Source organism: Octopus bimaculoides, chromosome 4 (genome assembly GCF_001194135.2).
Source record: "Octopus bimaculoides isolate UCB-OBI-ISO-001 chromosome 4, ASM119413v2, whole genome shotgun sequence".
NCBI classification, from domain to species: domain Eukaryota; kingdom Metazoa; phylum Mollusca; class Cephalopoda; order Octopoda; family Octopodidae; genus Octopus; species Octopus bimaculoides.
In genome coordinates this window covers 127372157-127389687 of record NC_068984.1, presented here as the reverse complement: position 1 = coordinate 127389687, position 17531 = coordinate 127372157, and the positions used below count along the sequence as shown (strand labels likewise).

The 17531-nt window shown below is 32.5% G+C and overlaps 1 protein-coding gene across 7 annotated transcripts in view; it reads left to right on the top strand.

Annotated features, from left to right (window-relative positions):
• LOC106871165 (AP-1 complex-associated regulatory protein) overlaps window positions 1–17531 on the top strand; it is a 253283-nt gene that overhangs the window by 155661 nt on the left and 80091 nt on the right. For 5 of the 7 annotated variants that reach the window (XM_052967473.1, XM_052967477.1, XM_052967474.1 and 2 more), the window contains 2 exons: window positions 5173–5193; window positions 11723–11748. In XM_052967473.1, coding sequence (XP_052823433.1) covers window positions 5173–5193; window positions 11723–11748 — 47 coding nt within the window. Of the gene's footprint in view, window positions 1–5172; window positions 5194–11722; window positions 11749–13638; window positions 13694–17531 lie in introns of all 7 variants that reach the window. The other 2 variants (XM_052967476.1, XM_052967472.1) reach the window with 1 other exon arrangement.

Here is a 17531-nt window from a genome sequence, read left to right as displayed (position 1 = left end):
TATAAATAATCTGCGAACAAGACTTGAAAATGGATATTTATTTCATTTTATATCCTTTGAAGAATTTTGAATTGATAGCCATCTTCAACAATAAATGTGTCTGAGAATATATCACTTGTTTCAGCTATTCCCCTCCTAGCCCATCTTTTAGGTTGTAGCTGCACTTTATTGAGCAACATTACAACCTAGGTGTTAGTTTGGATTTATTAACAGATTATTTATTCAGTTCAGTTTCCTATAACATTAGATTTATCCGAGATCAATAATAGATATCAGTATGTAGAATTCAGCTCTATATTCTCCCCTCCCTTTGTTTATGTATCTATATTGTCATTCTCTGCCTTCTGTACACAATAGTTATAGCATATTTTACTCTAAATTAATATCTTCTCCGGTGGAAGTAAGTCCTATTAATCTGTGTTTCATTGGATTCACAGATTAAATGCATGATCTCACTATGGATTTAACTCTAGCTTACATATAACCTTACTAGGTTCTCTTCCCTGGACTAAGTCGTTTCTAAAACCTGTCTTTCTCTTGAAAGTTTCTTGATTGATATTCTTAAATCTGAGATTATGAAAGCCAACCAAAGAAATTCAGCTGTCTGTTATATGCTAATAAGTAACTAAAGGGATTGCCATAAAACATGTGGATTATTAAATGTACAATCTCTATAACTGTTTGCTTGAAATGATTTGCAGTGTTAGAAGAAATTATTTTCTACTGGTTATCTGACAATCTAATTCTTTTATTTTAATCAATGAAAATGTGTTTTCGAAGAACATAATTTTTAATTGTAACTCACCATTTAGTTTCTCTTATCATATTTTTCTTTTCTCTGAGATTTTTTTAATGAAATAATTTGCAATGATTTTATTAAGAACACTTCCATTCTAAAAAATATTTAAAATCAATTGTTTACTTCAGCACATACACTTGATATTTGAAAGATAATGTGAACATTGTATACATATTTGCTTCTGTTTTTGTTGGTTTCAGCCAATGGCTGTGGCCATGCTGGGGCACCACCTTTAATGTAACTAGTTTTAGTTTCACTCTTTCCAGATTTCTTTCTGGAACTGTTTTTGGTGAAGTAGCAAGTTAGACAGTACTGCTCTTCTTTGCGTTTCCTGATGCAGTGTGCATTCATCTTGTACCTCAGATAAAAATTGGTCCAAATGTTCTTTTGCAAACATCCCCATCCACCTCTCACAGATCTCTGAGTGTTGAAAGTTTGTGGGATTTTGAAACCTAAGCTGTTACAGTACTGTGCCTTTACTGTAGATGGAAAGGACAGAATCTTTGGTACAATGCTGTGTTGCCCAGTTTGGTCATTAGTACAGCTTTCAGATCCAGAGTTGGGAGCTAGACCTTCCAGGATCTCTCTCTCTCTCTCCCTCCCTCTCTCTCTCTCTCTCTCACTCATGCACACATACACACACACACACACCTTTCACATCTTCTGTCTAGAGAATAGAGTCTCAGTTCTTTTAGCCTTTCCTGTAGTTTATCTGTTGCACGAAGTTAACCTTCTTTGTGTAGTGACATTGGATTACCTTGAGTTCTGCTGTTTGACACTTGGTGGCAACCACAGTTTGGAATTATATTCCAGACTGCTGACAACAAATGTTTCCATAAAAGTAGCATGATATCCTTTCTCCTTTTTTTTCTAAATGATCTCAAAATCCAACGAGCAACTTGCCTGCATATTGTAACTATTTTGATTTTAATGCTTAAATCATTTGATGTGACAAATATATTTTGAATAAATTCCACATAGTCTATCACTTTTTCCACTTCATGGATGTTGTCTAATTTTATACCATATTGTGTAGTTTCTTTGCAACATCTCATTTCTATAAGATGTTCAAAATTTCAATTTGCAAATATGTCTATTATATTTTACAATTCAATAACATTTAACTTAAAATGAATAATTTAAAATATGCTATGTACTACAAGTTGTCTTGGTTTATTCTATATATAAATCATCATCATTATCATTTACCATCCTTTTTTCCATGCTGACATGGGTTGGACAGTTTGACAAGAACAGATGTGCCAGAAGATTCCGCTAGGTTCTATGTCTGTTTAGGCATTGTTTCTACAGTTGGGTGTCCTTCCTCATGCCAATCACTTAACAGAGTGTACAGGTGCTTTTTATGTGGCACCAACACCAGTGAAGTCACCAAGTACCAGCAATGTATTATTAAGAGAAAACCTGATACTCATTTCTAGAAAATTTACTTAGAAACGTGATTTTTTTTCTTGAAATTTTTGTTGTTGTTATATAGATCTGTGGGTATTTGTTTGGTAGCTAATCTATAATAGATGTACAGATATACACAAATGTCTATTAGCTTTAACTTCTATATAGTACTTGTTCACTGACAAGTTACTAAGGATGTTCAATCACTGGCCAAAAGCTGGTTTGGGGATCTTATCTCACTCAGCAACCTCTGCTCCTTAAAAAAAAAAAAACTAAACAACTGTCTCTACTAGATGATTTTTCAGTTTTATATTTCAGTGTTCACTGACTTTAGTTCAAATTTAACCCTTCCTGCTACAATCTACTGACACATAAGCCAATGAGGGCGACCTCTACATGATTGCTTGGCCTTCTAAAAAATAGTAACTAAAATTCCTTCAGACATTATTGTTCTATCTCACAAAAGGAAAGATCCATTAGATGATAATGATGGAAGATAGTGATGAAAAGAGACCTATTTCCTCAGGGACTTACTAGTTGTTAAAGATAACATCTGGAATGTAAAGACTTTCTTTCAATCACAGTTAGCTGCTAAAGCAAAGTTCACTCTATGCAACCTACTAAATTTCATAAGTCTGTGTATGTTGTGAGCATAGGTAAGTTTCAATTAGGGCTGTTCACTGCTGGAAATATCAGAACTCACTGCGCTTTGAAACACATGAACATATTATTCTATGGATTTTATTAACTATTTTTTAACCAATAAAGATTATCACTAGTTTTCTTAGATTCTAGATTTTCTTTGCTATCTGCTCTATACTAATTCAATGTTTCATTGTTGGTTTAGTTCCTTTTCAAAACCAACTGGTATGTTTGAAGTTAATTCATTTTATTTTTATCAAAGAAATTTTTTTTCTTTAATGAACAATTTATGAAACAGAACTTATTTAAGATGCATTAAAACATGCAAAAACACAATAAAAACATCAACACATCACAAGGTTCAGAAGATTTTATTTTAATTTAGTAATTTATATCATTTAAGAAAGTTCTAATGGAATTTGGAAGTTCTTTCATTACACATGATTTTCAGTTTGTTCCAAGTGTGATTTTTCTGTTTGCACCATGTGAATTGTAAATATGTACTGTCTATCATTGTCAGTCTTACTAGCTGCAGGACATGCATGTGTTCATGATAGACTAATGATTTTCATTAAATAGTGTTTTCTGTTAAAGAATCATTACCACAAGAAATTATATTTAAACATCTTTTTTTACTCTTTGATTTTGATGAGAGAGAGAGAGAGAGAGAGAGAGAGAGAGAGAGAGAGAATGTGTGCATGTGTGTGTAACTGATAATAACTGTCACTTTAATGCCAAGTTAACAATTTGTACCTGTTCTAGCACCTGCTTTCAATCATTAATGTCTTTGGACATCTATTATTACATGCTATGGCTCATTATATTTATTCCCATATCTAAATGATTCAAGGGCCTCTGATTAGATTTTATTTCTAGCTCCTACGTTTTCTCTATCGCGTTTGAAAAGGTTCTTTAATAGATTAGGTTCTGTTGTTTAATCTATGCATCATATAAATATGTTATGGGGAGTCTGGTTAGTGTTAAAATATTCTTTGTACTGGAGAAGTGTATTGTAACTGATGCTGCATTATTATGCAATTCTTGGAAGCCTACATGTAATTTAATGAAATGAAAAAGATAAAATGAAACCAGTAGAAGAACAAAAGAACAACCATTATTTTTAGCATCATCTTCTGATGAAATTACGTTATATAATATAATTGACATTATTATAATCATCCTTATCATCATGATCAGTATCATTACCATTATCACTATCATTTCAGCTGCTCTCTTCACATCTGTTGTTGTTATTTGACATGGAAGCTAAATGAAACTAACTCGGTTGTAGTTCTGTTTCCTAAATTGTTCTCACTAGATTTTAAAGATTTAAAATAATGCTTGATATATTGCTTCATTTAGATTGTATAAAATGTTAATTTGTACTTCATGAAAGTGAATATTATTTAAAATCTATTTTGAAGAACACACTCGACAGAACATAATGACTTTCTGTTCTAGTTATATCATAGCAATTTACCTTTCGTGTAGTGATGGTTGAAGTTTGCTGCAGTAACAAAACTGTCCCTTGCTTCTCCAGATGGTTTTGATTTTTTTAATATTTTCTTTGTATGGGTGGTTTGTGGATGTGGTCTGTGTATAATCTATGCATAGTATGCTGTTTTGCATTCGTAGTGGTTTGTTGTGGAGAGATTGGACCCTCATGAAGGACTAACTTGATCCCTGGTAGAGCTAATGTATTGTTTGCACAACATTCTTGTTTCTCTTGGATAAATGTGTAACTGCTAGAAATTTTCTCTTCAACTCTCACAGCTACTTCTACTGTGTGGAAACAATTGCCTCCAAACACCCAGATACATAAATAACGCTCCAAAACAATAGTACAACTGTATCCTACAAATACTGTTACCTCCACTCAGCCTAAACAAGCAAAAACATAAATAGTACATTAGCCCAAACATTGTGCTGGAATGTGTGCCACCAATAAGTGCAAATGAAAGCAACTGTCATTCTCTGGCCAAGTCTGTCATGCATGCCTCCACTGTGACCAGCATTAGTATTGGCTGGAGTACAGAAGTAGACTGGAGAATATTGAAGTATGGTCTTTAGCCAGGTAGAAATCTAGTATAACTAGAAAGGTAGACCTGTGTCACATTGAATCATCCAGTCCACTACATGCATGCCATGGATTGCTTAATCACAGCTGAACTAGTGTTATAATCAACAGTCTTTACAGTAAATGATATTTGTTTCTCAGATTCTACGATGTAAAAAAAAATGATTTTTAATATATTCTGTTTAAGCTATCTCCAAAAGTGTTATTAAATGAAATAATAATTTTTTTTCTTCTTATATTTCAGTTTGAAAACTTGATGGATGATGTAAGTATATTTTGATGTTTCCCTTTGAAACCTTTTAAAGTAAGCCCTGGCCACTATATACAGTACATTAAATGCACAGTTTATAATTGTCAAACTAGAATGAAGTATGTACAATCTTTATGTGGTTGACTAGTTCTCACTTGATTAACTGTCATAGTTCTCCTCCAGTACAGCTTGTTGCTTTTACCTTATATCAATTTACTATGAAGTTGAATGCATCTTAATCCAAAATGAATTTTAGATGTTTTCAGATGTTTATGGCAATTTCTAATGTAGCCATATGAGGTTCAGCCTATTGAGATGGTAAGAGTGAATTAGATTGACCTAGCACTTGAATGGTATCTATCTTATTGATTGTAGAAGTATTAAGATCTAAGCATTATGTTGTTGTTGGTGTTTACTTGGAATGAGTTGAGCCAGTTCCAACCAGTAAATCCACATCATCATGAACAGAAGCCAATAACATCAGGTGATCACAGTTCCAACAGCAGACTCTGTACACATGGGCACCAAATATTAATTCAAGATCCATCTTAGGAAGAGCTCAGGTGCAATTGCATCATGGATGAGTTCACCCTGTAGATAACAGAATGTGTGACCAAACAAACAATATACCTTTTGAGAGAAAATTGTTGAAGGGAAAATTATCTGAAAGGTGGGTAAGAGTGGTGAGTATGGCCTGAGTGAATGTATCTACCTTCAAGATGTGCCTGTTGGATGGGGAAACACAACTGGGAGTGGGCACTTGTTCTTGGCAGGAAGGCAATCAAGAATCTTTGAGGTTCCTTTATTGGCTGTAGGCTGCTGTCCTATTGAAACATCTCATTTCATATTCCTTTTGTATTCTGTTGTTTTCCAAACCTAGTTTTTCATAATTGATTTCTGCATAAACCCCTACTGTTTTTATTTGTCCTTGTAATATCCCATTATCCATCCTTGTTGCAAAAAAAAAAAAAAGAAAAAATAATGATGATGATAATAATAATAATAATAATAATAATAATAATAATAATTAATAGCATTCATTAGATGTAGCTTACTTAGCTTTTAACATTTTGTTATACTTCATTGCTATTCTTTCCTTAACTCTGTTTCTCACTCTCGTTCTTGCTAAAAGAAAAAAAGGAAAAATATCTTGGCTCCAGTTATACATGCTCTAATAAACAAAATGTTAATACAGCTCTTGTTGAATTGGCTCAGTGACAAATATCTAAATGATGAAAGTATGGAAATATAGACAGAAAGAAAATGATGATATATATGATGGTAATGACATTGATGATGCTGAATGACGATTTATTCCAAAAGGATTAACAAACAAGCTTTTTTATGGCTATTGAAAGAGATTTCATTGGAAGTCACTTCACTCTGTATCTATCTCGCCCATGTTTATTTGCACTACCATCCTCTTACTTAATAAATCTATAAGATAATTTATATATCATTTCATGGTTCATTTACCCTCATCACAGACATTTGATTTCATTGTTTATGTAATTTTTCATTTTTTGAATTTGTTTTGTAAGAATTTTGATCTGAAACCATGTTTTGAAACTAATATTGTTATAATTTGGAAGTCATAATATTAAAGCCTATAAACACAATTGTTTATCTTTATTTCTTTTATCTCTCCCCACCACCACCACCACCACCACCACCTTTCTTTTTGTTTGCCGCACTATCCATGTAGTCTTCTCTTTAGATTTTTTTTAACTCACTTGAAAATATATATCCATTGAGAAATTCACAGGGATAATGTGGTAAAAAAAAAACTTTGGAGAAAGGCAGCAACTGGTATGTGATATGACTCTTCCAAATCATTAGAATATATTTGAGAGGAGTCAGCCCATATCCTAAAACATTAGGAAAGTGCCTGATGGAATCTGACATTATATCTTTCTTTCTCAGATCATGTGAAGTATCAGTTTATTATTCTGTTTGGTTATTTCTTAGCCAAAGAAACCACTTTAGAAATTTTGTTTAGTAAAATGTTATTATATTACATCCAAGAGGCTGCTGAAAAGTTCCTGGCTTTAAAAATATCACAGATGGCCTGGTTGGAGGCTCAACCTTCTGAGTTTTTTTACAGGCCTTAGAAAAACTGAAGGGCCACTACAATAAGTGTGTGAATCTAAGAGGGGAATATGTTGAATAAAATCATAATTAACTGGACTTCCTGTATTCTTTTTTTTTTTACCCAAAGCTAGGAACTTTTCAGCACCCCCTTGTACCTGTAATCTAGGAGATTACAGTAGAGTTCACTCTGTTGTAAGCATTCAGATCAGACCCCTCAACCCTCAACCCATCCCTGCTGCTGGATATTAAACTACAGATATACATGCTAGACATCAGCTGCATTAATACCATTAATGTAGGGATCTCTACAAAAGTTTGATTTTAACAGTTATTTTTTCAAAGCTATAATGGCGGACGTTAAACGATGATGATGATGATGATGATAATGGAAGTAACAAAGGAGCATATTCAGCATATTTTGCTTTATGAGTTCAATAAAGGCAACAACGCAACGTAAAGCGTGAGGAATATTAATGCGGTATATGAGGATCAGACAATAAGCCAGTATATGAGGATCAGACAATACAACCTAGAAGATGAGCCTCATCCTGGAAGATCTGTAGAGCTTGATGAGGACATCCTGCAAACCCTGGTGGAACAAAATCCCATCGTAGCTATTGAGGAACTTACAGAGAAGCTTGGAGTTGGTCATTCAACCAGTCGTTCAAGTCAGTGCTAGAAGGAAAATGACCATCTTTGGTTTCAAGATGAAAGGTGCTCTTCCATCAGGATAATGCTCAGCCACATACAGCAAGGATGGCATTCAAAACGCTGGAGTAGTTTAAATGGAAACGATGTCCCAGCCACCATATTTGCTGGACATTGTCCCATCTGATTATCATTTATTCCGCAGTTTTCAAAATCATTTGGACAGAAAAAGTATGAATTCTGTAGATAAAGTCAGAACAGTTCTGGAGGAGCATTTTTCGTCACAGACAAGTGACTTTTGGAAGAGGAGCCTTGCAAGTCTACCAGATAAGTGGAAGAGCATTGTAGAAAATGAAGGAGAGTAGATTTTAGGTTACAAAAGAATTTGTTTATCTTAATTTTGAAAAATAAAAGAAGCATAAAAAAATACCGCATTATTTATGGGATGACTCAATATTTAATGGTAATTTGAAGTTTCAATTCACAGTTGATTTTCATCAGCACAGCAATCATATACATTAAAAAATTATGGTACATAATCTTGTTGATATAAAATTCAGAAGTAATTTCACCTTGGCATGATACTCATGAGCTGTCACACTGTTCAGTCTAAAGCAATCACAGAGGTATTGTAAGTGGATGAAGTGCTCCTGCCTGGGCATGGTCACCGTGGGTGCCCTCTACAGGCACAGTCTGCAGTTCTCTTGGTGTTGTTGTATCATCGTTGCAGGTGATAGATGTTGACATGGACATTGTAAGCTTCCGCAACAACCAGGGTACCCTGCCCTGCTTGCAATCGGCCAATAGCTTTTTCTCTCTGCACTGCTGACAATTGGGTCATACCAGATGTGTCCAAATTACGAATACCAGGAATGTGGTTCAAGTTGATTTTTATACCCATAACCTCCACGAAATGCACATGCATTTCGGTTTTCATGACAATTGTTTGCGACTGCCACCCACAGCATTCAACACATCTGTGTTTTGGCATCTTGTTTCAAGAAAAGTTGAAAGGTTACCTGCAATTTGGGTCTCAGTCATAAACCAGCATGACTTTACACTTACATCCCCAAAATAAATTTTCAGAATTTACCATATAAAAATGACATTTGAAAAAATCGCATTTCTTTTGCGGTCCAGTGTATAATAGAAGTATGTTGTGCATGTAAAATATGGCGGTGAGTGATGGATGAGAATGTTCCATGTTATGGCAGTAGAGAGTATTTGTAGAGGAAGACATTTAGAAGTGGTGAGAAGAGATTGCAGAATGATGGGTTTTGTGATAGACAAGAGCAAATGAAATGTGTCATACTGCAGACCAGTTTATCTCATGCCTGCAGGGAAAACAGATATTAAGGATAAGGATGATGATGATGATAATGATGATGTATAATTAGATGATAGCTGTAATGTAAAACTTTATATAGTTACATGTTGGTAGATATGCCTTCATGAGTAGCTACATGTGGTTAGATTTCCTGTATATGTGTAACAACTATATGCTAGTAACACTAAACCTGGAAGCACCATTTAGAATATAAGATCTGATATTTTGTTTAGTGTTCATCTGTAAAATATCCTCAATGATCTCACCCACTTGATGGTAAACTTCTTTTACTCATAAGTTTTATACACAAGTTTTATACATAGTTTTATACACAAGTTTTATACATAGTTTTATACACAAGTTTTATACATAGTTTTATACACAAGTTTTATACATAGTTTTATACACAAGTTTTGGAATTATCTTTTACACTCCTTTGTAAATATAGCTGTACTTCTTACTCAATGAGTTTTTATTGATAATGTTTTTAGAACTTTTACATGTTTTTTTTTTTTTCTCACTGAACAAGTCCATTCAAACTGGTGAGGTTTTGCTTCTTAAGGATGAAACCAGCGTTTGTTGCACAATAGAATTATTCTACCACATAACCAATTTCAGTCTTTAGTCAACAGTCAAAGGTTTATTTATAGTCAGGAATAGTTTTAATTTTTTGATTCAGAACGATGTTAAATTTTTTTCTAAGTTTAATATAGTAACTTTTTTTTGGCATTCACATGTCATTTCCCCTCTTCTACTGGCTTCCAACTAGCAGAATAAGTTCACTGTTTTATTTTCTCTCCCTCCTTTACCACTCTCTCCTTTACCACTCTCTCCTTAGTGAGGAGGACAGCTAGAAGTAATTATTTAATGTTCAAATAAATTTACCCAGTGAAGAACTGTAACTAAATGCAAAACATCTTGATGTGCAAAAGTATCACTGTTTGCTCTTCTGTTTCATTTTCCCTGCACACCTATCATTAATTACACAACTTGAAAAAAACTGAACTTAAATTTGACTTAAATTTGCTAATAATATATTGTCCATGAGTTGTACCAATGAAATATCTCAAAACATGCATTTACGGGTAATGAGAAAAAGAAACAATATAGAATACTTAACTTTAACTAGACCTGAACTTACACTGTATACATTACATTGAAAAATAAATAACTATATCTAGCCTGGTGCAACTCTCTGGCTGGCCAGCTCTTATCAAACTGTCCAACCTATGCTAGCATGAAGAATGGACAATGATGATGATGATTTACTTTCCACTTCAAATAAAAGGAGAAAAGGTGAACTATTCTGCTAGTTGCCATTATCAAGGTTTAATCCTTTGGTCACTATATTTCTGTTGAACTCCTCTGCCTTTACGTCAATTAATTTTGAAAATAATGAAGAATTTAGTTAAATAATTATCATTATGAAGCTGATGTTAGGAACATCAATTAACATGAAATTTTTATAAAAGCTTTTAATTTACATAACTTTAAAACAGGAAGTTATGAATCATAAAACCATGTGTGATCTCAAGAAGATTGGTATCATCCACTCCTATCTGCATTTTTTTATGTTTCCCAAAAATTCAATAGGTTGATCTTATTGAAGTTATAGTTCTTGCTTTATTTTTTAGATTTTCAACACCTCTAGAGAGAGTTTTTGTCAACCAATTGCATGAATAATGTAAATTAATCAACTGCCTATATTACATGTGAGACCCAACTATTTTACATATATTTTTCCATGTTTATGAAGTTGGGATCATTTTCATTGGAATACTAGTTTTTTTGATTTTCACTTTTTTTATTATCAGTTGGATGTTCTTTCTCCTGTTAAGTATTCAACTGTGAAATCTGAGAGGAAGGTTTTTTAAATCAATCGCAAACTAGAGTGACATGTCTTACTAAAAAAATATGACTGATCATTACTATTAAAGTTTGTCATTGTATCTCTATAATTTTCTGTTCTGTTAGGAGTGGCTGTGTGGTAAGTAGCCTGCTTACCAACCACATGGTTCCGGGTTCAGTCCCACTGCATAGCACCTTGGGCAAGTGTCTTCTACTATAGCCTCGGGCCAACCAAAGCTTTGTGAGTGGATTTGGTAGACAGAAACTGAAAGAAGCCCGTCGTATATATATGTATATATATATATATATATATATATATGTATGTGTCTGTGTTTGTCCCCCCAACATCGCTTGACAACCGATGCTGGTGTGTTTACGTCCCTGTGACTTAGCGGTTCGGCTAAAAAGACCAATAGAATAAGTACTAGGTTTACAAAGAATAAGTCCTGGGGTCGATTAGTCCGACTAAAAAGGCGGTGCTCCAGCATGGCCACAGTAAAATGACTGAAACAAGTAAAAGAGTAAAAGAGTATAATCAAAATTTTCTTCCAAATTTAATTTATTAAATATCCCTACTTTAAAATTCAGAATCGTAAATGCTTATTTTTCTTTTGAATTTTCTATTTCTAGGAAGCCGTTCAAGACGAAATGAACAAGTAAGTATCATAGACACTTTTACGATATATTCTAATTCTGTTATTAGTTCTTTTGTTCTTTTGTCTCACAGCTTGTTATAGTCTCTGATGTTGTCAGTTTATATGACTCATAACATGGAAGAGCTGATACTATTCCAACATCATTACCATATAACTCTTGGGTAGACAAATTTTATCCTCACTTGTTTTTCTTTTTAGTGACAATCACATTAATGCATTTCATTATGATGTTATGATTTGTATCAAGTCTTGTGTTTTTCTTTGTATTTTTTTACCAAGTGAGATCAAATATTTATATTAGCTTAGTTTAATCTTTTGATCATATGTCAATTCTTGTAATCTTAGCTGTTATTGATTTTTTACTTCTAATGTATTGATTGGAATATCTATATTTTTATGATATTTCTTATTTTCAAATTAAATAAAAAAAAAAATGTACCCCAATTCCTGTTAATAGAACATTCTGTTGAAATGGTCCAAAATAATGTTTAAAACATAATGTGAACGCTGAATGAACTAACAGAGCCTGGATATTTTTATTGAAATAGTATATTTGGTACATTAACATACATATTTCCAGATAAATAGTTTTTAGTATTGAAGCTGATAGCTTAATATAAGAACTGTAAAATTGAAAACACTTTTAAGTCATCAGGCTATTATTGTGATGCACTAGTTTTTATTGTATAATCTCTGGTCAAACTTGATCTAGCAGACTTATGGATAATAATAGCATTCAGCTGCGACCATCTTGTCCTTTGTTTTCTTAGACACAGTGTACCTAAGACTATATTTTCTGTTGTATTGTTTTCTTCTAAGATGGTATGGTGTGATTTGAGAGAGATTTGACTATTATTTAAGTCAGCTGAGTTGTTAGAACATTATATAGAATGCTTTGCAAGATTTGCTCTTTGTTTTTTTTTGGGGGGGGGTGGTTGTGTGTGTGTGTATGTTGTAAGCTAAAATTCTGCCAGTCAACTTTGCATTTCATTGCATCCTTTTAAGAGTTGATAAATAAGTTACAGATCCAGAGCAATGAATTGAAGGAATAGTTACAATGCCAGAAGGGATGTTTTGCAATGCCTATTCCAACTGTGTTGTTTTCTGAGTTTAAATCCTGCCTCTTGTCATGGAAGAGGCGGAAAGGAAAATGACAATGGTTAGAAGTTGCAACCAACACTGTTGAAAAAATCCCAATGGACATGTAGCTTCTTTCCTTTGATCAGAAGATTGGCTGTGGTCTGATGAGATGTTAGACTACTATTTCTACCAGTTTGAGTAATTGCTTAAAGCTCCCTCATAAAACCCTAATGTTTGTATTTGGTTACACTCTTTGGAGTAGTTTATATTATTTTTAATACTGTCTTGTGGATAGTATTTATATTTTCATACATCATTCCTCATGAAACTACTATATATTATACTTTAGATACCAAACATGTTATCATTACTATTTTATTGATTTCTTTAAGTCATTTCATATTCTTGTGGATTTCTCTGGAAGTTATATCTCTTAAGCTAAAACTTAACCAATTCCAGTTGAAATATATCAAAACTTTGCTTTTAAATTATTATTATTATTATTATTTTTTTTTTTTTTTGAGAATAAAACTATTTTAGAACATTTATGAAGAATAAATGTTTCCAACTTATGAGATAGAGAATTTTGGATCTTATTAATATTGTTTTCTGTCTAGAAAAATCAATATATTTAATTATCTACAAACTGATAAAAACTATTGATTTAATTTGTCTTTCTTTCATATTGCTTATTCTTCAGTGAAAAACACGTTTGAAAAAAAATATCTTATTCCGTTTTGCTGATTTCTTTGAATGTAACACAATAGTATGTAGCTGTGAATTTCTTCTAGGTATGCCATTTTCTTGCAGAGGTCAACTTGAATTACAGCCAGGGCCATTCACTGTGTCCAGTTATGTGAGATGGGTATGGATCTGATGTGTTCACATGTAGATAAGATTTGTCCCAGAATCACTATCATACATGCCCAATAAGAATTTAATTACACAGCCTATTATATCTTATGATATTGATGAATATAATAAATTACATATTTAGCAACATGCAGTAAATATCTATAAATTAAATGTATAGGTGATAAGGTAGTAATTGCTTTAAAACATTTCACGGTAAATAATGCATAGAGATTGCTACATGTGAGGATGACATCTGTTTAACTAATCATTTGTTTTACATCCTCTTTTCAAGCAATTTCCTTGGGGGCCTTATCTTTTTCTTGGCTCATTTTCAGCATTTTATTATTTTTTTTTTCCTGTTATTTTTCTTTTAAACTCAATCTGTATAGATTCTACCATTTGATGCAAATTAAATAGTTTTCTGTGTAAAATTTTGGCAAGGGATGATAGAAATTTTATTTCTAAATCAACCTGCAAAATATTTTCAAAGTGTTTAAAACACAATAATTATAAAAGATTCTTGCTCTTCTTAATTAAATTAAAGTATTGCATTCAAAATACTTTTATTTCTCCAAAGCATGATATAAATTGTAATGCAGGCTAAATTTAATAACATCAGTGCATCTGGTGCCAAACACATCATGAACTGAGAAGAGTTAGGTTACAGATCAGCCAACCTGTGATTGTTGCCAACATACATTCTTTATCTTGATATATGAACAGACATGAATACAATATAATGTAAATTGATAATCTGACTAAATAGTCCAGCACTGAATATAATGCTGCAAACTATCTGTCTTATGTTCTTAGTCTGCTCTTCCTAAGGCACAGTGAACTTCCTGGAAATCCAACTATTTCACTTGCCTTTAATGTACTAACCTTACTTGCAATGTACTAACCTTACTTTCAATGTACTAAGCTTCTTTGGCAGAATACACTAAACTCATTGCAAGTAAAAAGCTATTGATTTCTCTGATGAGCATTCTAATAGAAATAGCTTGATAAAGTTTTGTAATGTTTTCAGCATTGTGTGTGTGAGAGGGAGAAAGAGACAGACATTGCTAAGATCTAAGAAATTGATGCTGTTAATGGGGAATTTGAACATGTAGATTCAGGTTTGGTTGCATTTCTTAAAAAAAAAAATTAACATCAATATTAAGACGGTTTAAGCCCTCACAGTAGATAATTTGGACAACTCTAAAACTAGATACTATAAGCCCAGATACTTTATTTATGTACGGTAGAGGACCAGATCAGTATAAACCTTTCTTTCTGATGACTTCTAAACCAGTTAAAGTAGCCTGTTAAACCTTTCATTTGTTGTCTGGGTGAGAGTTTTGTAGACAAAATCTCTTCAACACTACCACTATTTCAAATTAGTAATTTAAGTTTGCAATACTTACAAGTCACTAACATAGGAACACATCATGAATGTAAACATATCAAAAAATTCATAGATGTATGATTATTGAGAATAGGAAGTAGTTCATGGAATTTTTGAACTCTAATGTGAGTATTTGATCAACCAGAATCACCAAACATTCCATTCAAATCATAAAGAACAGTGAAGGGAACATCTTCACAGTTACTTCCTTAAGACACTTTAGTTTGAAATAGTACCTAAGTAGATTTATATCTAAACATGTTGTTTAGTTTCAGCTTATCTGCACACCAGACTTGTCACAGTATTTTCTGTGGTAACATACACTGAAGTTCCTGCAGCAGGCAGCACAGAAATATTTACTGGCATCTTTTGGGAACTTAGTGTCATACCTACTACATTGGAGTTTGATATATTACTTCAAATATCCTTTTAAGATCATCTTTTTAAGAAGCCAGACATTTCCTAGCTCTGATATTTTTTATCAATATGAAATGTTGTTATTGTTGTCTGCTGATCACTTTGTGAGAAAGTATTATCCTTACTCTATTTACAAACATGGGTGCCAATTGTTAGCTTTGATTTTGTATTTCAATTCTTTTCACTGGTATATTAATAATTTTATCTCCCTCAGAAAACTTTCTACATAATAATCTTTGCAATGTTTGGCTCTAAAATGGCTTGCAAATATTCATTAATATCCTGTTGCTATCAAATTCTACACAAATTTCATTCAGTTATATTTATTTCATACTAACCTAACCTACCCATTCTAGGCTTATCATAGTATATATATATATATTTTTTTTATATATATAAAATTGAATAAGCTTGTGAAGTTTGATAAGAAACTAATTCTAACAATTTTGGCAGGCTTATACTCTTTAGAGAACTAAGAAGTGACTTATTCTTCTCTGAAAAATTGTCGTGCCAGAAATACTAGAAGTCATTTCCTTACTTCAATATAAAAATTAATTCAAGTTTACAAAATTTATTAACTGGTTTTTATTGAAAGACTCTCACTGTTTTCCTTAGCCTCCAGTTTTTTCTTATCCATATTATTTTCAAACCAATGTTTCATAGTTTAGTTAATAATTTATTGCAACACAATTTTATCTCATCAAATGGATTTGTTTAGAGAGACATACCTATTATTCAACATTAGATTTGACTCTTCCTCTGAATAGTTTAGGAAATAGTTATCAATTATAATCAAACTTAAATGGAATATATTGATCTGAATAACAACAATAGTTATTAAAATTTAGTTGTTAAAATTGAAGCAGCAATTTGTTTTGTGTAAATTTACTAGTTCCATGTACTACAGATCTATTAAATGTGTAGAATATAGCTTTAGAAGCTCAGTAACCATGAGGTTAAGGTGCTAAATACAAACTGTAAGGTCTCCATTTCAAACTTTGCTGCAAATATTGCATTGACAAGCCAACAGGGCACCCACTACATAGTCATTCAGCTGGTAGAAATATCAGTCAAATTTCCCCATATGTAATGCCTGGACATCTTAATAAAGGACATACTGGAAAATGTGATCCTGAGTGCATTGTAACTTGGAAAAAGGCAGCATAGTCATGTCTGGAAGGCCTTTGATCATAGATCTATTCAACCATGGCTGACCCAGAACTAAACAACAACCAGTGTTGTGCATTTAAGCAAGGGCACATTACTCTCTTTGCTTCGGTCAGTCTAACTGTAAAATAGCTGTTCCTTCCTCTTTGAGGTTGAAGGATTAACAGTGGGAAGACCATTCATCTGTTAAAAAAGGAAACATGTTCCACTAAATGCTGAAATCTAATTATTTACCTGAAGCATTGTCATTTCATTCTAGAAACAGTAACATAATAAAATCTTCCTCTTATCAATGTCTGGTTACAGAAAAATAAGTGTATTTTTCAATATTTCAGGGGGGGGGGGGTTTCATACTTAATCCTGAACTGAAACTTTTGAAATGAGAAGTGAATTGGTGTTAGTTTGTTTCTTGTTTCAAATGTAATTCAAGGCTTGTTAAAATTTGAATATTGAAGAATACATTTTATTTTTCTATTTTGAACTAGATATTGGCTTTAAGAATCTTTGTTTTTTGAGAATTAGTTTACAGAGTCAAAAATGGATGTAAAATTAAATAACAGATCTAGTCCATCCATTTTCTCTTTCTCTCTCCCTCCATTTCCCCATCTCCTTCTGCTCCCTATTAGTAATATAATTACCATACAGGCTATATGATATTTATCTGATATTTATCTAAAGCAAGATTTAGATACCAAAGTTGCATTCTACATGTTCAGATTTCTTCATCTAACACTGATAATATTCTACAATTATTATTATTATTATTATTATTATTATTATTATTATTATTATTATTATTATTATTATTATTGCTGTGGATCAGCACAATTATTAGAGTATCGGAAATTATGGAAATAGATTGACTTGAGCTATTTTC